General features: G+C 40.8%; 1 protein-coding gene across 1 annotated transcript in view; it reads left to right on the plus strand.

Annotated features, from left to right (window-relative positions):
* Positions 1-21233, plus strand: part of ankrd50 (ankyrin repeat domain 50) — a 37149-nt gene extending 15916 nt beyond the window's left edge. Inside the window, exon 4 of the mRNA XM_062425496.1 lies at positions 15618-21233. Within this exon, the coding sequence (XP_062281480.1) occupies positions 15618-19159 (3542 nt within the window). The 3' untranslated portion in view covers positions 19160-21233. The remainder of the gene's footprint in view (positions 1-15617) is intronic.
* The last annotated feature ends 5691 nt before the right edge of the window (positions 21234-26924 follow it).

A 26924-nucleotide genomic window follows, 5' to 3' on the forward strand; every position in this document is an offset into this window, starting at 1 on the left:
TTTTGTTCCACTCGATGGCGGTTATTTTTCCGTCTTAATGCGATACATTTCACCTGAAAATACGGGTACAAACAAAGCCTGCAGCGTGGTTCCATTTCTGCCAACGCTGTTTGAATACTACAGATGTAAAAAGGCTTTCTAACATCACGACATGCCCAAAGAGATTAGGGTCATCACTGCAGACCTCTGTAAGAGTTGCAGCGCTCCTTTATGTCCTTTGACACTGTGCCATACCAGCTGCTATTATCTCCAGCAGCCTACTCTGTGGTGATGAGCTGGCATAACATTAATCAAGAACCTGATTGTGTGGGAGGAAGTCTCCTCCGCAGGCTCGCGCTGGTGTATGTGTGTGTGTGTGTACGTACCTCTACCTTCCTGAAGCCCCTGAATGTTACTCTTAAAGCCTTATGTAATATCGCAGCAGTCGTTTCTGTGCTGCTCCCCATTCAGGAAATGCATGATGTCAGGTTCAAGGATGAATGACGTATTTGTCTCTTTGCACCTCATAAATGATGCAGTGCCCACAGTGGTGTAGTACAGCATCCCAAATTTATTGCAATGTCAATATTAATTCGGGACTATAACATAATTTTGCACAGTTACCATCTTTTTTAGTGCTTAGAATAAGGAACTTTGACATTTCAGCATTGAGTCAAAAGCAGGGTTTAATTCTCAGGTTGGTCTTCATATTTCTTCTTGGTGGAGTTGCTCTTGCTGTGTCACCACATAGATGACACAGCATTACATTTTTTGAAGTTTGGAAGCTGTTGTTTTTTGTGTCAAGCAGGCATGATGGTGTTTGACTCTGATTTAGAGAAGGTGCAGTGCTCATTAAGATGAGATAAAAAAATATATATGAAGGTTTCAGATGTTACTGTCTCATAGTATTACCGGCAAGACTAACACATTTTTCTAGCACTAACAACAAGCTTGACCAGCGTGTGGCTTTAAGTGGGTGGTAATCTCACACTCCTGCATATGTTCAGTAGTTTGCCGTGATGTTTTGCAGGTGAACTAGAAGCTTGATGGCGAGGTGCGTAGGCATGTTTTACACCAGCTGGCTTTCAACAAATGTAAATGGAGGCAAATCTGATAATGAAAACACCACTTTGAATGCTGCATAGTACCTTTTTGTAAAGCTGTATTTTCCATTTACAGTATTATGAAACAACTGATTAACTAACAATTTTTTCACCATGGATAAGTCTGAGAATTATTTATTTAATTTAACATTCTAAGAAATCAGATTACATCTTCAAAATTACTGTCATATTATATTTGAGTAACTGGAAACAGCAAATATTCAGCATATTTGCTCTAATTGAACCTATAAATCCAAATTCTTACTTCATAGATAACGCTGTTATGGTATATGATGTTTTTTAAAACATGATTTGTTTTAAACTAATTACAGTAGGTATTTTTACACTGTTTCCAATGTCTGTTCTTAAATAGTAAGATACTGCAGTACTGAAAATACTTGCACTACATACAAGTACTGAAATAGAGCGGTTGCAGCTCTGTGGAAGGCAGAGATGGTCAGTTGGTTGCTAGGTCACTCGGTTCAAACCACTTTGGTCTAGTTGGACATAGAGATGGAAATAGCAGGCCACCATCACAGCTCTTAGAATCAAGTCTTCTTTTTAAAATGGGTGTCTTTTGTGAATTGATTGGGTATGATTTTATACTGTGTGTCAGTGTAGCCATTATCTGAGCCACCTGTCTCCCATTAGAATGATTGTCATCTGTTCACACCTGAACAATACAGTTTGAAAGTAGCTCGTAGATGAATGGGTGCAGTGATGGGGGATTAAGTGAAATGTTAAAGTGTAGGTGTCAGAGTGCTGTAAGTGTAGCTTTATATGAGCGTAGATCTGATTAGTGTTGACAGTAGCAGGAAGGGGGGGTGGGAGGAGGGTTGGGTTTTAGGACGCCAAAACTCACTTTGAGTTTTCGGTGGGCGTCGTGCATCTAATTCAACAAACCAACTGTGTTACAAGCTGCCCACTTCGTAATCGCAAAGACATGCCATCCCACACTTTCCTCTAACATCAAAGCTTTCATGTACTGTAGGTGCATGTGGTAGATGAGATTCAGAGAGTGTAGCTCATAGCGTCTTCACAGCATTTTCCAAAAAAAAAACTTTGAGCCCAAAGACAACACTGATGCAAAATAAAGTTTTACATTTGATTTCCTTTCAAAAGCAATTTGCATTAAATAGTATTTTCTGGTTTAGTCTGTGGTGTGTGGGCCGTCTGCTTTGACTGGGCTGAAGCAAAGATTTGAATCATCAGATTTTATTAGGGTTGCACATAAAGTTGACAGTGAATTCACCAGTGGAATATATAGCCGTGTAAGACATGGATGTAAATGCTAATGGGAAATTTTTATCTGCAACTTACTTCAGAGAGTCTCAGGGAGTTCTGTGATTGCCCATTCGCCTTTTCTCGTCTCATGTCGCCAGCTGATGAGCTGTCTGTTCTTTTTGTTTTTGATATAGATTGAAAGGAAATTCATCTTGGAACAATCTGATCAACAGCAGTTATTTTCTTTCTTTTCTTTTTTTTCTTTTTCTTTCTTTCTTTCTTGCAAATGCACTCGCTCAACTGGCTCTCATTGCTTCCTTGATGATGTCCAAGCTTTTATCAAGCTCATATTCCAGTTGCCCAGCAAATTGTTTTAAAAAGCAAGTCTCCTTTTGAACAGAGGAACAGAGCCAGACTCACACATCAGATATGATGCCCCCATTTGAAAGGAGGGATGGGCATATATGATTTTTTTTTTTTGTACAGTTGCCCGCGTTTGTGTGAACATCCTGTGCTAGATTTGGTGCTTTGTATAGTTGGGTCCTATTTAGTTTGAGCATTGAGATGCTCCTACAGACCTACAATGGGCCTGGGCCTTTCTCCTTTTACCCATGCTTTTAGCAGCGTCTTTGTTTTGTCTAGATTCAGTCTTCCGCTTTTAGTTCAGCACTGGAAATTCTTCTGCAAGACTGGCTTTTTTTTTCCTTTTTTCTCCTCCCCCACAGACAGCTGTAGACATGCACACTAGAGGTCAACTGCTATAGCTTTTTAGGGCTGATACTTACTATTAGTAATCAAGGATGTTGATAAGTGATATTTAGATATATTTTGGACATTTGCAGTAAAAACGAAAATCTTTGTGTCATAATTTAGAACACAAATGCCTTCAAGCAAATGCTTAATTAAAAGAAGAACTTTTCAACATTAAAACAAAAAGTAAATAAACAAAATAGCTCCATGAAGTTTTATGAAGTAAAAAAAAACACAACTACTAAAACTCAGTCTCAATTAGTAGTCCCAGTTCAGCAACACCACACTGCGGTGCAGAAAGCAGCGCTGCTCTCTCCAGTTAGTCGGCTTCTCTTCCTTTCATAAATTGCAGACTTCACTGAAGATGTGCTCACACGGAACAGACGAGGGTGGTGAGCAGAGAAAGAGAAGTGACAGTTCAACTCTGACAACCGTGCACCATTTATGCGGCCCATGTGGAGATTAACACAGACCTCAGATGCTGTTCCATTACATCTGAAGTCTCGACAACAGTATCTTGCAGCTCAGTTACATTATGTGTAGTCGTTGGTTGAGACAGAGTGTGATTGGCTCTGGTAAATGCAACAAATAATATTGTAGCCTTTTTTGATAGGCTAAATTATGGATGGACAAATGAACTTGATGGTGTTCATTATGGTATTAAAGTTAGCTCTGTTGCACTGGCACCAACATTATTCAAAGGTATATATTGCTACATAAATAACTGTTAATTGTATATCACTGCAACAAGGTGCATTATTCAGTCATTTTCAGTGGTGTAAGTGGGAAACTGGACATGCTTGTTATCATAGAAATAGATAAGAAGATTGTAGTGTTTTTGCAGCTTCAGTGTAGAGGACCGTGATGTTTATTTCAACTTTATCTTGGAAAGACATCTCCGCTCACTCACCAGAGCTGCTCCATTCTGCAAATGTGTTCCTCTGTGCCCGCCTGCGGCACAGTAGCCTTCAGTGTTGATAGGCTATTGGCCTGCTCGTGACGTGTAACCAATCAGATAGTGCTGAGGGCGGGACATTGCTCGAGACCGCAGAGTGGTGACTACAGGCAGAGGGAGGCGGCTGCATCAGAGCCAAAGTAGCACATTTTTGAATGAATTTATTTTACCGGGAATCAGATTTCAAAAACGATTCCAGAAATTGGAAAAATACTGAATATAAGATCCAATAATCAGCCAGACTGATAGATGGTCGATCTTTAAAACAAACACAGTCACCCACTTACTGTGTCCTCCATTATGTTGTGCAATGTATTATGAATACAGCAGTGCAAATACTCCTTATTCATGCAGCACCACACCTAAAATAGACCAAGGATTTCAGAGTATCATATTAAGGCCAAGTGTCCCCTAAAAATACCCTCCATATTGTTTACAAGTCAGAGATGGCAGTGACCTGCCAAAAGACTCCACTTTCATGCTGTGTGCAAAGCCAACTCCTATTTTATATGAGCGGCCTATTTCGTCTGGGGTGGAGGTTGTGTGGGTTTCCCAGTATACTCTGGTCTGTGGTGATGGGAACTTTGTGGTTTTGTGAATATAGTGTCGATAAAGTTTGAGGAACGACCTTTAACCAGAGGGCCATTTGGCAGAGAAGTTACTGGACTCGAAGTCTGCTTTGATGCTTTCAAGATTTTTTTTAAAATAAGTCAGGATCCCCTTTGAAGAGAAAAACTTAGTTTCTGTTGTCTTTGATTTGTGCTTAATCCCCCTGAGCATGACGCATACTATCTGCATCAGTTGGAATGTTTGTAATTCCCTTTTTTTTTTCTAAAAGAGATGACTTTCCCCCAGAAACAAAACTCTGAATTACTCTTTCCTTACTCAACTGTTATTCCTTGTGTCTGTCTCACACTGGAATGTGCTGTGGGAAGTTTTCAACACCTCTGAGACCGAGCAGGAAGAAGGAGGCATTCTGACTTCTGCCTCATTCGCATCCGCTCAGCTAATGCCTCACAAACAAAGACTGTTCTGTTTGTGAGGAGGAGTACAAGACATTTGCAGAGTATCACTACGGCTCACTCACTTCATGTGGTCAGTGAGTTTTGATTAAGCTGTATCTTCCCTCTACTGTCTCAGACTTCAAAAATTTAAAAAATGCTTGAGATGTAAATAAGCGCCGGGGTTGCTCTGAAAGCTGAAGTTGAGTCGATCTGTAGCAGCGCTGCTCCTTCATGTCCCAAATGACAGCAGACTTATGAAGAAAATGTTGCTTTTCCTGCGCTCCCCCCGTCTGTGTGCTGTGCTACTGTAAGGCTATGATAGGGGTAGCGGAGTGGAAACACTTCAGCAGCGATTTTGGTTGGGAGCCGGGTAGAATGTGTGCCAATTTAACAAGGCCTCCAGCAGAAGGGAGAGCGAGGGAAAGGGGAAAGAGAGGGCGGGATGGAGGTGGGAGAATGAGGGGGGGGTTGGGCATTTAAATAGAAACAGCCTCTCAGACATGTCTTTTTTTTTTCATCAGCACATACTCCAGTCTCATCATTTTCAGTATACTGTACGTCTGATAAGGGTGATAATTTCTCAAAATTGGACATAACTTGTGATGTACTGACTCAGAAATATTTCCAATATCAAAAAGAAGCCCGATTTAATATAACACAAAGCAGATATTTTATTTATTGCTTGTGGTTTTGTATTGTTTTTCAAAAATTGAAATTTATTAAATTAGCCTCATCATTGGTTCTCATTAAAAGATACTGCCTTATTCAATCATAATCCCCTCATAGCAGTTGATTCAGCCTAGTGTGTGATCTTTTTATCGTGTGGAGGCATCACTGAACTGTAATGGCTACCATCTGCCCAGTTTTGTTTATGGTGCATGCTTGTCAAAGTCACAGTTTCTCAAGTATTAAGTATGTGTGGGCGTTCTCCTAGAGGTGGCAGGGAGTACTGCACGGGGTACATGAGACGATGTCTGGGGAAAAAAAGGAGGTGGACTTTTTAAAGCACCAGAAACAAATTAGTTGCTGCAAAGCTTGAAGCACTGGGTTGCCTGGTGAGTCCACACACTGACTGAGCTCAACACTGATGTTAATGTAATAATAATAATATAATGATATTTACTATTAGCAGGAGTATACCTGTCTACTTCTTGTGCTTTGCTGATTACAATACACATTTACCTTCACCGTTCACCTTGATTTGATTGACATCTCATGTCTCCATAATGAAACCAATCCTGGCACATTCTAATTCAATTAATGAATAGTTAGTCTGTTCTCCACCCCTCCCCCCACACCCACGCGTTGTCTATCCATCCTTTGCACAGATTAAATTACTCTCCTTGGGTTTTTACTCAGGAAGCTTTAATTGCTCTTACAGTAATGTAATAAGTGTAGTTGTCGTCACCTCAAGTTCTTCACCTGGTTCACTGTCAAAAAAGAAATAAGGTTTGGGATGAACAGCATTTAACTGAATCTGAATTCAGTTACAAATCTGCTTTTATAATTACGTAAGCTAAGTCATAACTTTATATTCAAGAGCTCAACTTAAAATATTGACATTTAAGTAGTAAAAACTCTTTTGGGGTACTTTCTTGGAGGAGTAAAAGCACAATGACCATTAACCTTAACTTAGCCGGTTAGCGTCTCGTGGAAGATCTTTGTTGCATCTGCTTCTCCATCTCTGTTTCTCCACATTTCATATTATCTCTGCACTGTCGTTTAAAATTAACACATAAAAGTCTTCCAAAAATAATTATGTTTTTGAAATAAATCAAGTTTTATCAGCCAGATCTCACTCTCTAGTAAGCTGAATAACAACCTAAAACAATAGAGGAGAGAAAAAGACTTGATCAGAATCTTTATCTCTTATCAAATCTGGGAGTTTAAAAGGCATTTGTTAAGATCTGAGATCATCAGAGTGAGCAGAGTATTGCCTCTCAAATCTCTCCTCCTCTGTGGAAGCATCTCGTGACTAATCCGCAAACATAGGAGGAGGTAGATGACAATGATACAGCCCAGTATAAAGGAAACACAAAACAAAACCGCGTGCAAGCTGTACTTAAGATTTTGAGAGAAAAGCCAACATGAGCGAGGGATGAGGAAGGATGGAGAAGGCCTGGATTTGTCAACTGCAGTGCCAGTAGTTATAATAATATAGTATCAGCATGCTGCTGGAGCCGTGAAAGAAATAGCTCCCTTAAACAACCACATTCCTGCTCTGCAGTGTTACAGCAAGTTCAATTAGATTGATTTCCACTTTCCACTATCATAAAATACATTATTATTTGCATTCTTTTCCTTATTTTATCCTTAGTTCTTTCACTTGGTCACAGGGGGCATTTGGCAGACATTGGGAGGGGGTGGGGGGGTTGTACCAGCCAAAAACTTGGAAAATAGCCACACATACACACACACAAAACCACACATATAAAAGCCCCTCTTATTTATGAATCACAGCTGTAATTAAGATGGTTATATTCCTGGCTCAGTCTGAGGAATGTTACAGGAGCATGTGGCCACTTTAAGAAGACACTTATCCTGTGAGGCATTTTGATGGGGAGGGTTTACTCATTTCCTTCCTAAGATGACACATTTGCTCATGTTTGTAGTCTTTTTTACTTTCTTTTCTTTTTTTACCCAAAAGTAATCAGTTGGTCTGCTTGCATACTCCATAGTTGATAGATAAGTCATTACAAATTCCTCAGCTATTGTATAATAAAAGCTACACTTTCAGGAAATTGTGTGACTCTGGGGTGGGCCTGTGTTTTTGTTTCCTGCTCTTTGGAGGGCGAGTAGGCCACCCTAGGAAAAGTATCTGAACCACATCTTCCACCTCCACTGTGCCCACTGTGAATTGAGCTTTCTTTACCCAGCCCGCCAAGAGACAGAACTGATTTACCACCGATGATCACAAAATGAAAAGAGCAGGCTTGTATAAAGCGTGCGGCCTCCTCCACCTCTCAGAGCAGCCCTTTGTCCCAGAGGCCCCCGCGGGTGAATCTGACACAGGGCACGGTCGTTTACTCCGCAAAAGGTCAACAAAACTCTTAACATCTTCTTGTATATGTTTTTTTTTTTCCTGTATGCTTTCTTTTTGGGCAAATGCGAGACCTCACTGGCAGGACCGCGAGATTTTCTGGTCCGCTGACAACACAAACACAGTCGTAAAGCAGCGAGGACGGTTTATTTCTTCTCGGCCACGGAATGCTCCCTGAAGACAGACAAAGAGCTCTCTGCTTATACTGACTCCTCCAGTAAATGACATTTTGCGGCATCTTTTAAGACGATTGCAATGTCTGATTGCGACAGATGAATTTGCAACTCAACAATGCAACAAAGGGAATCGTTTTATGAGGGATTAGATGCCAAAACTGTTTTTGGTATTAAAGAGACAAGGAGATCTAAGGTGCCTTTTGAAGCAGAAAATTAAAAGGTCTTTATTTTATTGTTTTGAATGATTTAAAAACCAGAACCAGTTTCTATATTTGGGAGGAAAAAGACTCGATTGCACAAGATTAAACCACAAAAAGGACATTCAACAAATATCTTGCTACCAAACACATAGTAAAAGCCCTCTCTGTCTTCTCTTTTTAGAGTTTTCGTTATTGATTTTCTCTGCGTCTTAATGCCCGGGTAAAGGGAGCAAAGGACAACATATTTAATTAGCTTACCCCCCTGTCCTGAAATTGGCTTACAGAGACAAGCTGATTTATGTCCATATTCATGTACGAGATGTCGTCTGTGAGGCTGCATGTTGAGCCTCACTTTGGATGAGTTGAAGACCATAATCCTCGCTGAATACTGTAATTTACCACCGTGCAGTCTGACAGCCGGGCAAATTACAGGTCTACTGTGTCTGTATCTATAACACCTTGGGTGCTGCACTGCAGTAACATGATTCTGAACATGGCGGACGAACCGGCTGGCCTCTTTCCTTCTGAGGTGATGCCCTCTGGTATATGGCATGCCCCTGCCATAATTTTATAGATTGAGATTTTTATTTTTTTTTCAAGGCTGTGGTACAGAGCAAGACATGTCAGTTGTTGCTTTAATTGAAGGGTATTTTAATCAAGTCTTAATTTGACTTCAGTTAGAATAAATGCAGTGGAATTCCTGGAACGTTTTCACCTGGTTTGGCTGCAGGGGTAAAGGGCTCCAAAGTAAAGACTGGGTTTTTTTTTTACCACTCTGCCTCTTGACCTGCATGCCAAGGATGACTTTGCAAGTACCTGACTCCACAGCACAGTTGGCTGCCGCAGCTTTCCTCACACTGAATCTGCTGTCTGGACGTTTCCCTGCGAGGCCAAAACAGTTCCAGACCTTCCCAGCACTGCATGTTGATAGCAGATAATGGCTTGTTTGAATTGATGGCTAATAAAACATGACTGACATGCTAGACTGAGTATTTTCTTGTGCAGTTGAATGGAAACATGTGGCGGCATGGCTTAAAAAAAAGGTCACTTGGAGGTCAGCCAGTGTAATGATGAACAAAAACATGAACAGAAATTGAGGAAATGTGATCCTGTGTGGGGCAGGAGCTTATCGCCACCCTGAACACCTAAAGTGTTATAGACAGACAGGTGACAAATTAAAGGAAAAACCAATATAAAGTGTCGTTATAAAGGCCATCACGTGTCACCAGAACAGCTTCAATGCTCCTTGGCGTTGATTCTACAGTCTCTGAACTGTACTACAGGGATGAACACCATTCTTCCAAAAGATGTTACCTCATTTGGTGTTTTGATGAGAGCGCTGTCTAACATGTCAGTCCAAAATCTCTCACAGGTGTTCAGCTGGGTTGAGATACGGTGACCGTGACGGCCATAACATATGATATCGCATCATTTTCATACTCCTCAAACCATTCAGTGAACTCTTGTGCCCTGTAGATGGGGGCTTTTAAATCTTGGAAGAGACCACTCCCATCTGGATAGAAATGTTTCATCACAGGATAAAGGTGATCACTCAGAAAAACTTTGTATTGATTTGCAGTGACTCCTAACTCTAAGGGAACATCTGGACCCAAACCACGCCAGCAAAATGCCCCCTACAGTATAACAGAACCACCGGATCCCCTCACTGTAGGGGTTCAAGCATTTCTAGCCTGTACCGGCTTTTCCTTTAATTTATCATTTCATTGGCTGTACAAGTCCTACCTTTTCCTCCGATTACAACAACAGTTTGAAGTTCATACTATTTATGTTGGTCCTGTTCAATCTGTGTATCCCTAGTACGGGTGGAAAATCTTAACACTCTGTTATTTCAGTTCTCTGTTTGAATTTTTTCACTTGGATGAAATTTCCAGTCCTCTGTGCAGCTGCAAGAAGCTCCATGATATATAGTGACAACTCTCTTAGAGTAGATCTCCATTAGAGGAGCCACTGAGTGAAGGCATACACTTGTGACCAGGTGCACTGCCTCATGACTCAGCCTCTTGTCACCATGTTAATGAGCCTCTGTCATTCAAAATCATATGTACCTTTCACTTTTTCCCCTTTTTATTGTTAGAAAGAGATTTGGTTTATTTTCATTTCTGCAATGCTGTTCTGTTGCACAGATCATTTATCATATGATAGATGTATCTTTCATTTATTTATGCAGGTGATTTTATAGCTATATCAAAATGCACCTTTTTTTTTAAACCTGAACCATTGCTATAGTTGTGTTAAATGTATTCTTGCTTGCCCCACCCCACCCCCCCTATCTTATCTCATCAGCCCTGCTCAGTTGCACCACAACAGGTTTGACTAGAAGCCCTTTCACATCCTGTTTGAAATTCAGCATGAGGCGTGTTTGGGCAGGAGTGTTTTCATGTGCTTTGCCTCTAGCGTAACATAAATTAATTGTTAAGGTGTAATAATTTCAGTGCCTCGCTTGGTGGTCGTTTAGTATGGCAGGAAATATACAGTACACATAAAATGTCGTCGCTAACCTGAAATGATTTTTCTCTTGCAGCCGTTATCATTGCACAGTTGAATTAGTTCTCTAATAGAGTCAAAGTCTGTTTTTTGTGAATAAGTCGTATGAATCCAAGACGAAATGGAAAGTGCTACCTCTGTTCTTCTGGTAAGGTAGAAATTATAGTGTATGTAATCAAACAAGAAGCTTGACGGTATTTTTCAGAGATTAAATATCAGCACCCTTTTCAAAGGCCTGTTGTTTGCAGACCATTGGAGCTGACTCTCACCCACATACTTGTGTTTAGGAGGTTGGCGCTCTCATGTTTTTTGGAGCCCGGGAACGCTGCAGCTGTCGAACAGACGTTTGTAGAGCGCGGGTTTACTGGAGAGCGCGAGGAGAGGGCAGCAAGTCTTGGGTTTCTGTTTTCTTTATGGATCCGATGACCTAAGATGGTGTCTCACGAAGAACTCGTCGAATCTGAGATGCTGCCACTCATGAAATCCCGGTTGATGAGCTCGGACCTCGTAGTTCCTCTACACACACACTCCGCTGCCTCGTTTGTCATCTGAAAAATTAATCTAGAAGGCAAACAGTCCCTCTTTTGTATGTAGGGCTCTGTCTCTAGTGGCTGGTATCCAGTTCCATAACGAGCAGCAGCTGGCTCAGAGGCCTGTACTCGGGAGCCGCATCCCTCACCCTGATGAATGTGTCATTTGTTGCTTGTTTAGCAGTCGCTATTGTTCAGGCCCTAAATCATCCCCTCACATTCACACACATAAATAGCCTGAACATACACAATATTATCCAGCCAAAGTTTGTGTAGTCCACTCATAATGTTGCAAAAAACGAGGGCTCCATGACTGTTGGGTTTTTGGACAGAATATTGTTCTTGGAAGGTATTTGAACATTTGTAGCCAACCACAGTTCTTGCATTCTTGTATAGTACTTAATAGTAGTTCCTGTTACACCACAGTCATCAAATACAGGTTGGATGTCTTTCCCCCTGTGGTCGTTTTTAGTGCTTTATCTGCAGGAGTAGGGCAGTAATAATGCCATGACTTCACAGTTAACATCCAAGCCTCATGAAGTGATGTCTGCCGATGACTAAAGTGGAAATTGTAGGTCATCTTCCACCATGTGCAGCAACTGAAAGAAAAAGCTTCTTCTTTTTTTGTTGGTGTGTTCTGCTCTGACTAGACTTACTTGTTCTATTCTCTTTTTTTTCTGGCTCATAGAAATCGAAATTGATTTTAAGAAAATTATTCAGGCAAGTGCTTTATTTCATGGTGGCTGCAGTCAAATTCTTGTCTCCTCCCTCCCTCCTCCGGCTTTTCCAAGTCACTGTATCTTCATAATTGGTGTGTCAGCAACCGTGGAATGTAGGAGAAACTGTTTATCATAAACTACAGCACAGAAGTATTTTTTCTTTTGTTCCCCAGAGAAAATATTCATGATAGAGAAACATCTCCAGAATTGGGTTATAATGCACACTCTGTTTTACTTTTTCCCTTAGCGAATAGAACAAATCAAAATCAGCATCGAGACAAAATATTAGATGTCACACAGCTGAAGTCATTGGCTGGATTTTTGTCTTTTTTTTTCTTTTCGGCCCACTGATGTTTTTTTAAGGTCCTTGTTTTTTCCCCTTTAATGGCCTCTTCCCCCTTCCCAGCTAGAGGGTTTCCTGTCCCAGCTGGAGCAAACCCAGAAGAAGGATTGGGTCCAGAAGGAGTAGGAGGAACAGTCAGTGACATCAGAGCATCAGAAAGTCACACACAGACTGGGGACCACATCAAGCTTACAGTGTCTGGGTTTAAACATAAAATTGTAAATTAAATTTGATACTTTTATGACCTGTTCACTGAGTTTAAAAAAGAAAAATACAAAGAAAAGGGGAAGGAAACCCTTACACCATCTAGTCAGACATTCAAGCTAAACAAAAGAACATTAGAGAGAGAAAGCGAGGAGAGAAAAAGTGAGAAGGCCTTTCATGATAGCGTGATAGGTTGAAATTTGATCTTAAATGCTTGAAGTTTGAGCCGGAGGAGGAGTGAGTACACAGAGAACAGGAATGCACATTAGGATCATGTAGTACCTTCAAGTGTTTCTGCATCTTTTGATATAAACCTGAAAGGAACAATCCCCATAACAGCTTATTACAGCTTTTCCTGGGATCCTGTCAAAATGAGAAATCGGTCTTTGTTTTGGAGTTAAGGTTTGAAACGTACACAAAATCTTTAATGGTTTTTAGTACTTAAAGGTAGAAGTGCTTGAGTTACAGTTACTAAGCTGCATCTCACTTTGTGTCTGGCTCTTGTGATGTGATTGACTCCTCCAGGACTGGAGTGGGAGTTGGAACAAGAAGTCATGGAGCCGGAGAAAATGGGGTGAAGGGAGGGTGGAAAATGCTCATAGAGCGGTGAAACAATGACAGACTGAAAGTGGGTTAGGGTCACTGAGTTGTTGTAATGATAGGGCAATTATACGGTATAATGATGGAGAGTGATACTTAATAGCTTTATTAATTTAAACCATTTGCACAGCTGCCCCTTTGCCATACATTAAATTACAACTATAGATTTAAAAAAAAAAATCTGTTATTGTTTTACATTATATCTTAGGTTTGGCTCTAGTTTAAATTCTCCATATAATCCCTATGACAATAAAGTTATTAAACACCAAAATTGATTCACTGCTTTTCTAATATCAGCAGTTCCTGTCATATTTTATGGTAGGTAATTTAAGTGCTTTAAAATAATTATGATAAAATCAGGTTTCTCTGATTGTCAATTTCAGCTATGTATTAAAGGATATAGTGAAACAAACAGATTGTGAAATGTGGATGCCTTAATTTCACACATTGTGAGGCGCCGTTAGGAGAGGTGTGCTTATCTTAGACAAACTCGGAAGCAGATGATAACGAAAACCCATCGCTCCTTCTGTTTACCACAGTCCGTTGTCCAACTGTCAGTACCTGCTTGGGAACTCTTGTTAAATTCATCATCAGGTTTGTTATCTGGCTTCCAGGTGTGGTTACCAATGACCTTGTGTGGTGTAAGATTTCACAGCCTTTTCTACCCACACAATAGCAGTCAGCTGAACAAAGGACCGCCTCAGGCTTGGTGACAGACTCTGATTCATTTTATGCACAGGGAAAAGTTGTATAATCAAATCAAATTATATAATCAAAGCAGCATAGTTGACGGTTACTGACTGGTGCTGAATTCTATAGATTTTTTTTCAGTCAATACATAAAGATACAGTCAATGAGGAAAAACATTAATTAAAACCGTACTTTAAAACACTTGTAATGTTATTTACTCCATGTTCAGTCTGGCATAAAGTATATAACTGCACCTTTGTTTGGGAGCAAAATGTAATTGCTTATCCCATAGTAGGAGGTCTGTTAGTCAATGAGAAATACAGTATGTCAATAACACTGAGTAAACCTCTAGTGACTTTTTAATGTCCCAGTCACCCCGAGAACCATGGGAACTGTAAATAAAAGTATGCAAGAAATGCTCTCTTCGCCCACAAGCTGCAGGCTGCACAGACCATGAACAGATTGTTTTGACATGGAGGAAAGTTCACTTTATGCCCATTAGCAGAGGCCATTATGGAGCCATTTTCCATGTCTTGGAGAGAAATTCACAATAAAAATCATTCGTTAAGACCTACTGTGATAATTTCTTCTCTCAGAAGGATTTCTAAAGGTCTTTGCCGAGAGCATGTAGCATGTCAATGAGAGGGACACTGGAGAGATGTTTTACAGACCACTGATATGCTACATGCATGGAAATTATGTCTCCCTTGCTATCCTCCATGTTGATTCTTGTACATCTTCAGCCCCTACCACAGCTTTGCCTCTGCTGATGAAGCTTTATAGCCTCTACACTAAATTAACAGGTTGACTGATAACATGAGTGGGTGTTAAGTTAAATGACATGCTATTTTTCCCCCTCAAGGTATTAAGGTTTTTTAGACAGTTACCTTTTATTTCTCTCAGGGGAATACTGCTTTTATATCTTCTTGAGTTTCGTTTTGTGAGTTTTCACACTTGTCATGTATTTATAGGAAAGACATGGATAAACACCAGTGCATACATATGTGCAATATATTAAAATGTATTCATTACTAAAGTTGTGTTCTTTTTGAAGTATTGTTTTTTCACATAGATATACTCAAAATTATCAAGAGTTTAAAAAACTTCTGTATCAGACACAATAGTGCACTAATTGCCTTGATTTGTTTTCCTTAGTCCTTTAGAGGCTGAATTCATAGCAAACGCCTGCTGATCATGTCTGCCGCCAACACCCAGAAGGGTTATGCTCTCAATTTCTCTGAAAGGTTTTATTTTAACAACATGGCTTTACTGTTAATTATCCTATGCCTAAGGAAATTAAAGGTTGGCTTAACCTAATTATCCAAAGGTACAAGATCAGTGGATAAATACCGGGTATGGTCTCAAGGTTGAACTTAAGATAATGCCTTCGGGGAACTGTGGGAAAATGAACATTACTCATCATCAACTAGGATTTTTAAAACTACAGCTATCCATTTTCAAGTTCATACTTTATATCTTTTCATATATACTGACCAAGTTATTTTTGAATTTCCTTTTTTTTAATATTGTAGATCTTTACTACATGGTGTGCATCTGACATCAAACTCATCTTATGTTCATTTGTTTTCTTTCAGGATTCCGCAAAATCAGCCTTGATGATCTGCGCAAAGCCTACATCGTCAAGGATGTTCAGCAGTACATCCTCCACAGACTGGACCAGGAGGAGGCCCTGAGGCAGCACCTGACCAAGGAGACAGCTGAGATGCTCAACCAACTCCACATCAAAAGCAGTGGCTGCTTCCTCTACCTGGAGCGTGTGCTAGACGGCGTGGTTGAGAACTTTATCATGCTCCGCGAGATCCGTGACATCCCTGGTACTCTCAATGGACTCTACTTGTGGCTCTGCCAGAGACTATTTGTCAGAAAACAGTTTGCCAAAGTCCAGCCCATCCTTAATGTAATCCTGGCAACTTGCAGGCCACTCACGGTCAAGGAACTGTACCATGCAGTCTGGACCAAAAACATGACACTGACTATGGAAGAGTTTCAGAAAAAGATGGACATTCTCTCCAAGTTGTTGGTTGATGGCCTTGGGAGTACTAAAATCCTGTTTCACTACAGTTTTGCAGAGTGGCTACTGGATGTGAAGCACTGCACACAGAAGTACTTGTGCAATGCAGCAGAGGGACATCGAATGCTGGCAATGAGTTACACATGCCGGGCAAAGCAGCTCAAACCACTCGAAGTGCAGGAATTTGCACTGCACCTTGTCAACTCTAATCTGCAGATTGAGCCATTTAATCTGGCTCTTTGGATGGTCTGGAATGGAACTCCTGCTAAAGACTCACTGACCACCTCAATACCAAGAGAACAGGAGGTTCTGCAACTTTTGGTCAAAGCTGGAGCTCATGTAAACAATGAAGATGACCATGCCTCATGTATTGTGCAACAGGCCCTGGAAAGAGAGGACTCAATACGGACATTACTAGACAATGGGGCATCTGTGAACCAGTGTGATTCCAGTGGGAGAACTCTGCTGGCCAATGCTGCATACAGTGGAAACCTTGATGTGGTCAATTTGCTCATATCTAGAGGAGCAAACATGGAGCTAGAAGACAACCACGGACAAACGGCACTTACTCTTGCTGCAAGGCAGGGCCATACCAAAGTGGTCAACTGTCTAATTGGCTGTGAGGCCAACATAAACCACACAGATCATGATGGATGGACTGCCCTGCGCTCAGCAGCATGGGGCGGGCATTCAGAGGTTGTATCCGCTCTGCTTTATGCTGGTGCCAAAGTGGACTGTGCTGATGCTGATGGAAGAACTGCTTTGAGAGCTGCTGCTTGGGGAGGTCATGAAGACATAGTGTTGAACCTACTTCAGCACGGAGCTGAAGTCAACAAGGCAGACAATGAAGGAAGAACAGCTCTCATTGCAGCAGCATACATGGGACACAGAGAGATTGTTGAGCATCTCTTGGACCACGGGGCCGAAGTTAATCATGAAGATGTTGATGGTAGGACTGCCCTCTCAGTTGCTGCTCTCTGTGTTCCTGCGAGTAAAGGCCATGCTTCTGTTGTGAGCCTTCTGATCGACAGGGGAGCAGAGGTTGACCACTGTGACAAAGACTGCATGACCCCTCTCCTTGTGGCTGGCTATGAAGGACATGTGGATGTAGTCGATTTGCTTTTGGAAGGCGGAGCCGATGTGGATCACACAGACAACAATGGTCGCACCCCTCTTCTTGCTGCTGCATCAATGGGCCATGCCTCTGTTGTCAACACGTTACTTTTCTGGGGGGCTGCTGTTGATAGCATCGACAGTGAGGGAAGGACTGTGCTGAGCATTGCATCTGCTCAGGGTAACGTGGAGGTGGTCAGAACTCTGCTGGACAGAGGTCTGGACGAGAATCACAGGGATGATGCAGGCTGGACCCCTCTGCACATGGCTTCATTTGAGGGCCACCGGCAAGTTTGTGATGCCCTTATCGAGCAAGGTGCTCGTTGCACAGAGGTAGATAATGATGGTAGAATACCGCTGATATTAGCTGCACAAGAGGGACATTACGACTGTGTGCAAATTCTTCTGGAAAACAAGTCATGCATTGACCAGAGGGGATATGATGGAAGGAACGCTCTCAGGGTGGCTGCACTAGAAGGCCACAGGGACATTGTTGAACTGCTGCTGAGCCACGGTGCTGATATAGATAACAAAGATGCAGACGGGCGCCCAACACTCTACATATTGGCACTTGAAAATCAGCTGGCCATGGCAGAGTATTTCCTTGAAAACGGAGCAAATGTGGAAGCCTGTGACACTGAGGGTAGAACGGCCCTCCATGTGTCCTGCTGGCAAGGGCATGTTGAAATGGTGAGGCTGCTGATTAACTATCATGCTGATGTGAACGCCTGTGACAATGAGAAGCGATCTGCCCTCCAGTCTGCTGCATGGCAAGGCCACACAAAAGTCGTGCAGTTTTTGATAGAGAATGGCACACATGTGGATCATACATGCAACCAGGGAGCAACAGCACTAGGCATAGCTGCCCAGGAGGGGCACATTGACGTTGTGCAAATACTGCTTGAAAATGGTGCTGACCCCAACCATGCTGACCAGTTTGGACGGACAGCAATTAGAGTAGCAGCAAAAGGTGGCCATTCAATGATCATAAAACTTCTGGAAAAGTACGGGGCCTCAACTCTAAATGGCTGCAACCCCTCCCCAGTGCACACCATGGAAGAGAAAACACCACTGTCTGTGACTGGTAAAATGCAGTCCCTCACCATCAAATCAAGTAGTTCAGGCAGCACTGGGGTAGGAGATATGCAGTCGTCTGGTCGTGGTTTACCCAATGGACCTGTCCACGCTTTTAGTTCACCATCAGAATCTCCTGATTCCACAGTAGATAGACAGAAATCCTCCCTTTCAAACAATTCCCTCAAGAGTTCAAAGAACTCTTCCTTGAGAACCACCTCATCCACAGCCACAGCACAGACTGTGCCTATCGATAGCTTTCATGGACTGACGTTCACAGAACAAATCCAACAGCACTCACTGCCTCGCAGCCGGAGCAGACAGTCTATTGTGTCACCTTCCTCCACGACTAAGTCTATTGGTCATCAGCCTCCATCTCCATCCAGTGACTTTGACTGGTCTCAGTTAAAACCTAGTCTCAAGTCAACAAAGGGAACGAAGCCTGGAAATGGGACATCAAATAGCAAAGGAGCACTGGGAGACAAGAAAAAAATCAAGAACAGTGGATCAATCCAAGGTCAGGTTCTGGAGTACGAGATGACCCAGTTTGACAAGAGGATTGCTCTCAACAAATCAGTGCCGAACATTTCAGTGAAGGACCCTCACTGTAAGATAATGATTGGTGGTTCAATTCAGCAGGAAAGGGGGCAAAGCCAAGATCAGTTCTTTCTCCAGCAGCAGAGCCTGGCTGAGAAAAAGAGGAATGGCATCATGACCAACCCCAACTATCATCTACATGGTAATCAGGTTTTTCTGGGTAGGGTATCAGTTCCTCGGACACTGCAGAACAGAGGCCATCAGGATGTTCTAGAGAACTATCCTATAGGGGAAACTGAGTTAAGCCTTAAACAAGCCCTGAAACTGCAGATTGAAGGATCAGACCCTGGGTTTAACTACAAAAAGGAGACTCCGTTATAGCTGGTAAGAGATACTTTTGAAAATAATCCTCCAGTATGTGCTGTTGTTGAAGTACATTAAGAATTTGTCTCAAAGTTGAAATTGAGGTCAGGGTGACAACACACAGGCAATACTTTGTTTTTTCTGTTCATTGACAGTGGCTAATATAGAGGCTAATAAAGGACTTTTAGTTGTTTCTGGATTGCACTCAACAGAACCGTCATTAGTTGAATTTAATCAGGCTTGCATGAAGAATGCCTCAATCTGGATAAGCAGACTTTTTTCCTCCCAAACAAAACATTAGCCTAAATCGTTCCTATACTGTTTCAGATGTCTTGAATGCCATTCATCATGCAGACATTGGAGGGAATGTGCCAAAGCAACAGTTTTCATCTGCATAAAAAAAATACTAGATTATTTTTTCATCAGTGGGAGACCTCAAACCTAGGGAAGATTGTTGATTGCTGCCTAAGGCTTATGTGAACTGATACTTCGATGTGCCTACATCTGTTACAGCCTTCTTCATGTATTCATGCAAACTATCATTTTAATTTAATGTAATGCTATTTAATAAACAGTGTATGCACTTTTAAAAGAGTAAAATGACAGACATGCATTTGTTCTATTTACTTTGTATCCCATCCATGTTTTATCAAAGTAACTGTTTGAGAGAAACATACCAATGCTTTTTTATTATTTTATATTATGTTTGTTCTGTCTACTTTTTTCACACTGACAGCAATGTACCACTGAATACATTGTCACAAACCAGAGGACATAACAGTAATTAACTGATGCCATGGTATAAATTTAAACGCATTGATAGTCTGCCTTCCTAGAGACCCCAAATAATCTGTGTTAACCTTGACCAGTGTGCTAAACCTTTGTTGTGTGTAATATGTTAATAGCTATGGCAATTTACTTCACAAGTATATACAAGCATATTTATTTTTGGAAAAAAGCCACTTTTGCTGTATTTTGTGTTGCATTACGCTCTACCATGGTGCTGTGTTCAGAAGTTGCCTGCAGTTATTTTTGGACTCCCAATTTTGTTGGCTTTGTGCGTTGTGTATTATTACAAATATCTAAGAGGGAGGTTCACTGAAAATGTAAAGAAAAAAAAAAAGAGTTCATTTTATCCCTATGGGATTTTTTCAGTTGTTCGTGTTATGTTTCTGTGTGTGCATAAAAATATTTAAATAACTCATTGTGTACCGTCAGCAAAAGTTTGGTGCTAAGCGCAGCGATTTCAAGTAAAAGCAGTGATTTTAAAAAAAATGCATTTGTCTGCAGAGTTACATGTATAACCTACTGCAATGCAAGAAACAAAATCCAAGCTTTGTCTCATCTTTGTCTTATTGTCATGTGGTTAATTTTCAGTAATTCCTGCTGGATTTTTCAGGGGCATGACACAAAACGGCTCAAAAAGGGTTCAGCCATTAAGACAACTCATAGCTGTCGGTGATGTTGTTTGAAATGCAGAGTTGTAAAGCCAAAGTTGAAACAACTGTCCCACCTCCTCCCTGTGATAAGCTGAATATCAGTTCAACAGGACTTAACCCCCATGGGAGATGGAGGGAAGGAGGTGCTTGACTGTGACTCTGAGGGAACCGAAACATCTGTTTCTCATGAACTGTGTGGAGCTGCGTTAGCATTTACAGGCTGTGTCATATTTTTGCAGGCTTTTCATAATGTTAACAGTGAGCTATTTTTTGCCAAGAACTGGGATCGGGGGGAGTAGAAACCTATCGCATGCACAAACACTTATAAGCCCTAGTGAAAGCTCTCAGCTCTTCAGTACAACATTAGCTCAAAAGTATGCCATGAAGGGTCAATAGAAGGATTCAAGGCAGGATCTGGTCTACAAACAGTGTTGGAAAACATAATGTATAGTCTTATTAAGCAGTTATCTTGTTTGTCTTGACTGTGTTTTGTCTGTCATCTTTGATTTGACTGTCAGTGATTGGATTGTAAATAGCTTACAATGTACATTCAACTTTCATTTAAAAATAATTCCTGTATTATATGAAGTGGAATTTTCTTCTGTATATTAAAGTGCTTAATAAACATATTTGCTTTACTGCTGAAAACTAAATCTTTTGCAATTTCATTTATTCATAAATATGACTGAATATTAATAAAACATATTGCAGAGGTATGAAGAAATGTAAGTTAATGTCTGGTATCTGAAGTCATACTGAACATGATTTCTCACTTCCAGTTTTAGTTGAAGTGCAAACATTTTCCTAAACTAAAACAAAGGCCATCTGATTGAAATATCTAGTAGGATATAGAAAAGCTTGTGTAAGCACTGATGCTCCATTAACTCTGACAAAGTTTGCATTTTTTGAGGATGAATAATGAAATGGCCAGCAAAAAGCATGATTAGTGACTGAGGGGGAAACGGCAACTACCAGATGTTGACAAATCTACATTGACAGTGATTATTTATGCTCAGATCTATGCATTCCTGTCTCGGTTACCTCGTGTTTTCTTTTAATCCAGATGCCTTTTTTTCACTCGAGTGTTTTTTTCCCCCTGTATTGAGGCCGCAAAAAACCACATGCTATGCTGTTAATACCTACTTCCCTGTTGGTCACTTGATGGTGGAGGGCCAAACCAGGACACTGCAGGCATCACAACACATGGATCAAGCTGAAGTGGAACAGACAAGTGTGCCAAGTGGCTATCACTGCCCCCTACCCCCCCTTCCCTCCAGTTCGCTCAGTTCATGTCGGTCAAATTCAAGCTGCGAGAGAGATCAAACAGAGATTGCAATGCAGTGAGCATTATTTTCAAGTTTTAATACACATTTTATGAAAAGTAGATACCTCAGATAGTGTAACTGTACATGCACAATACTTTAGAAATGTACGTCTTGCTTTTGGCCCACACATTGAGGATTGGATTAAATTGTTACACTGACTAATTAGGTTAACTTGCCATCATGCAACACTTCATGAAAAGTGTGCCATAGAGCAGCTAAGTCAATATAGACACTTATTGACTACCAGCACAGCCTTTTCTGTATGTTTTGAGAGGATGGGTGTTAATGAGTAAACCATCTGGTACTGATGTCATGTAGTATGCACTGTCCAAGTTTGGAGGATCTCCTCGCTAACCACATGCCAATAGCCACATCTGGTTCTTCTCCACCCATGCCCTTGTTTTGGATACAGCGCTAACACGATCCCATGCAATGTACACAACATGGCGACAGTTGTGGCCAACTCATTTCAGAAGCAACTTTAAACCCGATGGCCTTCATCTATGTGGCATCCAGAGCAATGTGCGTGCAAGTTTTCATTCCAGAAAAACACTTTAAGGGTTGATTTCTCTGATTAGCAGTTTTTAGTGCAAACTGGCTGGAACTACTGAGTGAAATTAGTTGTTTTACTGGAAACCAGCATATACATGGCTCTAAACAGGCTCAAGGTAATTATCAAATCAAATGCTGTTGATTCTTGTGACCTTGTGTGGAACATTCTCGTAGCTCTTCCTGGGAAAGAGAACTTCACAAAAATGCAAACACTGAAAAGATTTCTTTGCCTTTTGGCAGGCATGTGCACCTCGCTTCCAACTCCCTCTGCGATCACATGTTGTGCTTCAGTATAACGTATTACTGTACAGATGTCACAAGACAGTTATATATCAACCTCTTCCAAAACGTGTGTGTGCATAATACAACTACAGTGTCAGACCTTGATTTTCTAAAAAATCCACTTTAGAGAGTCATTGAAAATGCCAGATCAATTGGACAAAATTAACAAATAAAGAAGCATAACCTAATGTGATCATAGTCTATAATCTAGATTATCATAAAGCATTGCTGCAAAACAACAAAAAAATGCTTCAGCAGGAGTTTCATGCACATTTTAGTTTTTTGTGTCAGATTCCTGATTAAACATTAACTGTAGAGCAGAAACACCAGCACAGACTCAATTTCATGTAATATAGCCATCAATGAAGTCAGACGAAAAACATCTGGCAGGGTTTCTTTTGACACATCTGTCTTGTGACAGAATTTTCAACTGCACATAAGATTATAAAATGCATTTGCTAAATGGATTCATTCTGCAGCTCCCACTACAAAAGTACAGGAGTGATACAGTTAAAGAGTACATCCTGTCAGATCATTTTTATTTTCCAAATGTTAATTGCTGTTCTGGGAAACTGGCATCTGTACAAGCATAAATAGTCAACTTCAGTGGATCAATGCCAGCAGTGATTTGGTGTGGAGGCAGCCAAGTGGCAGACTCTTGGAGAAATTTTACAAAGGGGTATTTAAATCTGTCCAACCATTTTTATAATGACACAAGTGCAGCCATGCAGAGCCCTTCATCATACCAGGTTTCAAATTAGATTGACTTGAGTTGCCGGTGTAGAAGCAGTGTTCAAACTGTGAACTAAAAAAAGGTGCATTTTTTCCAAAGTCACATCAATTACATGGCAATCAAGAAGAGGAAATTGCTGCAATTTAAGTATTTTAAATGGAAATTCTTGCTGTTGTTGGAGGTCCAGTGACCTTGAGTGAGGGGTATTAAGTATATTCACTGCTACATTTACTAAGTGTTATGTTGTTTTCACATGATTAACAAGTCAGGGTCAATTACAGTTTGTCGATCTTTTCCTTCCTTTATGACTCTTTCGAATTATAAAATGACAAAAAGTTGGACCATGCAACTGCCCTCAAAGTGAGATTATATCAGTTTTATAGGAAGATGCACCATACTGGTTCTCTCATACATATAAACTAGACTTCAGAAGGAATAAATCACATCCTTGCTTAATTCAGTATACTGGGATTTTGCTGGAACATCCTTACTTTGTTGCCTCACTTACTTGGCTGCTGTTCAACAAATGTTACATAAGATCGCTTAAAGAGAGGGTGTTTCCCAAAAGTACATCAGCAGTGTGTCTAGAGATTAACAACACAGATCTTTCAAAAGATTACACATTGTTACTTACCTGTTTTAATGATCCAGGAATTGCAACATTAGCAGCTTTCTGGCACAGCTTCTCTGACCTGCAGTGAACACAAAGTGAAGTTAAAACCTGCAACAGTGAGGAGTGTAAGTTAGCTAAAGACATCAGAAAACTGCAATGATTAAAGATGGTAATGAGTGAATTAACTGCAAAATGTTGGTTATTTATTTCTTGTTTTGAGCCTTATTGACTTAGTATTTCTGGAGAGAAGTTGAAACTGTTTGAGTGGGAGTCAGTTGGAGCCAGAGATTTTTTGGATCCAGCATCTAGCAGCTGTCACTGGCATTGCACGTTAAGGTACTTCCGCACTGGGTTCAGTCATGGTGGCTTCCACTTGGTCTGAGTTAGCCAAGTTGAATGGGTAGCTTTGTTATGGCAGTTGCATGCTGGTTTATTGCATGCATTCTGTCCTGGCAATGAACCGGCATGTCACTACCACAACATATTCCTCCACTGTGGCTCTAATGAAAGGGGGGGACTTTCTACTAAAAATACCATGATTATTGCAACTTAGACTTCTGAATGCATGTTTGCATCTAACAAGGGCTGTAAATTCCAAACCTAATTTCTTTCTTCTTTCTTTTTAACACTTTTTTTTTGTTCTAGTACTTTTATCTGCCAGCTGACAGCATAGGAACTGACAAGAAATAAGGGAAGGAAGGTAGTTGATCTCCAAATGTTACTTTACAGTGAATATGGAGAGAAGAAATTATTAAACCAGAAGTCTCACACATACTTTATATGATTTGTGTACTGTCATAAGATAAATTTGAAAAAAATCCAAATATATCCTGCAACAACTGTTGCTGGTAGACTCCGCTTGGTGAATCTATTCTTGTCCATGAGACCATGTGAGCCCGTTTTCCACCCCTCTTTCTTCTCATCAGCCATAATTCATAGCACCACAGTTACATTTGTAACTTTATCTTTAAACCCAACAACCCCGAAAGTGTGTTTCAAAGCCAGAAATCTGTAAACCTCCTGAAGTAGTCAGTGAGTCATTGGTATTGATAAAAAAAACCGCATCATCCTCCTGCAGATACATTATGATCACTTTGTGCTACGGGGCAGTATAAATCCTTGTTATTGCTCCCATAAAGTTTTTGACTCTCACAATGCCAACAAGCGGTAATCACAAAGTTGGTTTCAGATGCTGTTGTGACAGCCAACCAGCTGAATTTTACACTCTTTACTGGCAGCGGTTCCAACATGCAGCGTTTGAGTTGAACAAGGACATTATAGTCTGGATTTGTGTCAGTGTAGTACAGCAGGTGAGGACAGGGGTGTTCATGAGCCTTTCACAAACTGAGCATTTAAAACGTGGCTTAACAGACCTGCTTTTGCTCATGTGTTTTCATAAGCAGCCCTTAGATCTATCAAAAAGGCCTGAATGCACTTTTATGAATGCACATTTTACAAAAGGAGGAATTTCAAAAAGACTTTAATGGGACCTTCCTATCTATTGCAGCGCAGCATCAACTCAAAAGTTGAATACAAAATCTGGAGACAAGCGTGTGCTTTAAAAACAGACGGCTTTGAAAACTGTGTCCGCTCAACAACAATGCAGCAACTCATGGCCAACAAAGCTGGAGAATGAGAGATTATGCATACTGTATTCCTCTTTGTTGCCTGTTTACATAATCCCTACAGTCTCTCATCAAGGAACGTGGATGAAAAGCTTTCATCAGCCCTCTGTGGAAAACCTTTTTTTGTTTCTTTGAATATCAACAGTGGCCCAACATGCACACAGGTGTTCCACTTTCACTAAACACTGTGTAAGATAAGTAACCCACCTGACAGTGAAACCTAAAGTCAAAATGTCTGTCTGTGGGGAGACAAAACACTGAACACACCGGTCTTTTGAGCGTGGGTTAGTTGGCTTTAGTGCACCGTCACACTATGCATCGTTAATCATTACGGCTCAAGCCAAGGACAATAAATGGACCAAAGCTCCACACAAAGAAATGCCTGTAGCTCCACAGACTGAGATATTCTGGTGTGAGACAAAAGCAGCTGCCTGTAAACCAGTGCTCAGTATTTCATAGCTGCTTGCTTTCTTTCCATCACGGTCCCTTTCAGATGCAAACCTCGTATCTCCAAAATGTCAGCTTTTGAGGAACTAAGAAAAACGGTTTTGTTTACAACATAAAGTAAATCCAGCTTTCACACCACTCAGTAAAGGTTTCGTACACCCAGGAGGTCGGAGAATTTTACCAACCCATGAAGCATATAATCCTCCAATTCACTTCTATTGGAGTTACAAGGTTTGCACCTGACAGCGATGATCTGTGAGAGTGGAAGAGTGGAATCTGGGAGAAGCAGCTGCAAATTGAAAGCTTTATTTATATACGTACAGAAAGCAAGCTCTCTTTTTCAGCAGTGTCCAGTTTTATATCCAGGATTATATCAAATAATAATGGATAAAACTAAATGCAGTCACAAATATTGTTCACAGTGTAGACTTTTAAAATATCATGATGTAAAATTTACGAGTCAGGCAGAGAAATGAAAAATGAAAACAGACATTGTGCCAATCAGCTTGTGCCAATATTTCAGTGACCGAGGCACATTGTGAGTAAGCTATGTTAAAGTTATGTTATGATGTTATTCCATCGCTGAACTAAAAGTCACAAACAGATGATTTTCCAAGGTTTGTCTTAATCCTAGAGATTTTCAAAAGAGGACAGCACTGAGCTTGGTGAGCCAGAAAGAATTTTAGAATCGGTAAGATTGGTAAAATATGTACAGAGGTTAAAGTTTTTGTCTTTGGAGGCTTTTATGAATGAAAGGCCGTGTTACT

This window comes from Scomber scombrus, chromosome 9 (genome assembly GCF_963691925.1).
Source record: "Scomber scombrus chromosome 9, fScoSco1.1, whole genome shotgun sequence".
Taxonomy (NCBI): Eukaryota; Metazoa; Chordata; class Actinopteri; order Scombriformes; family Scombridae; genus Scomber; species Scomber scombrus.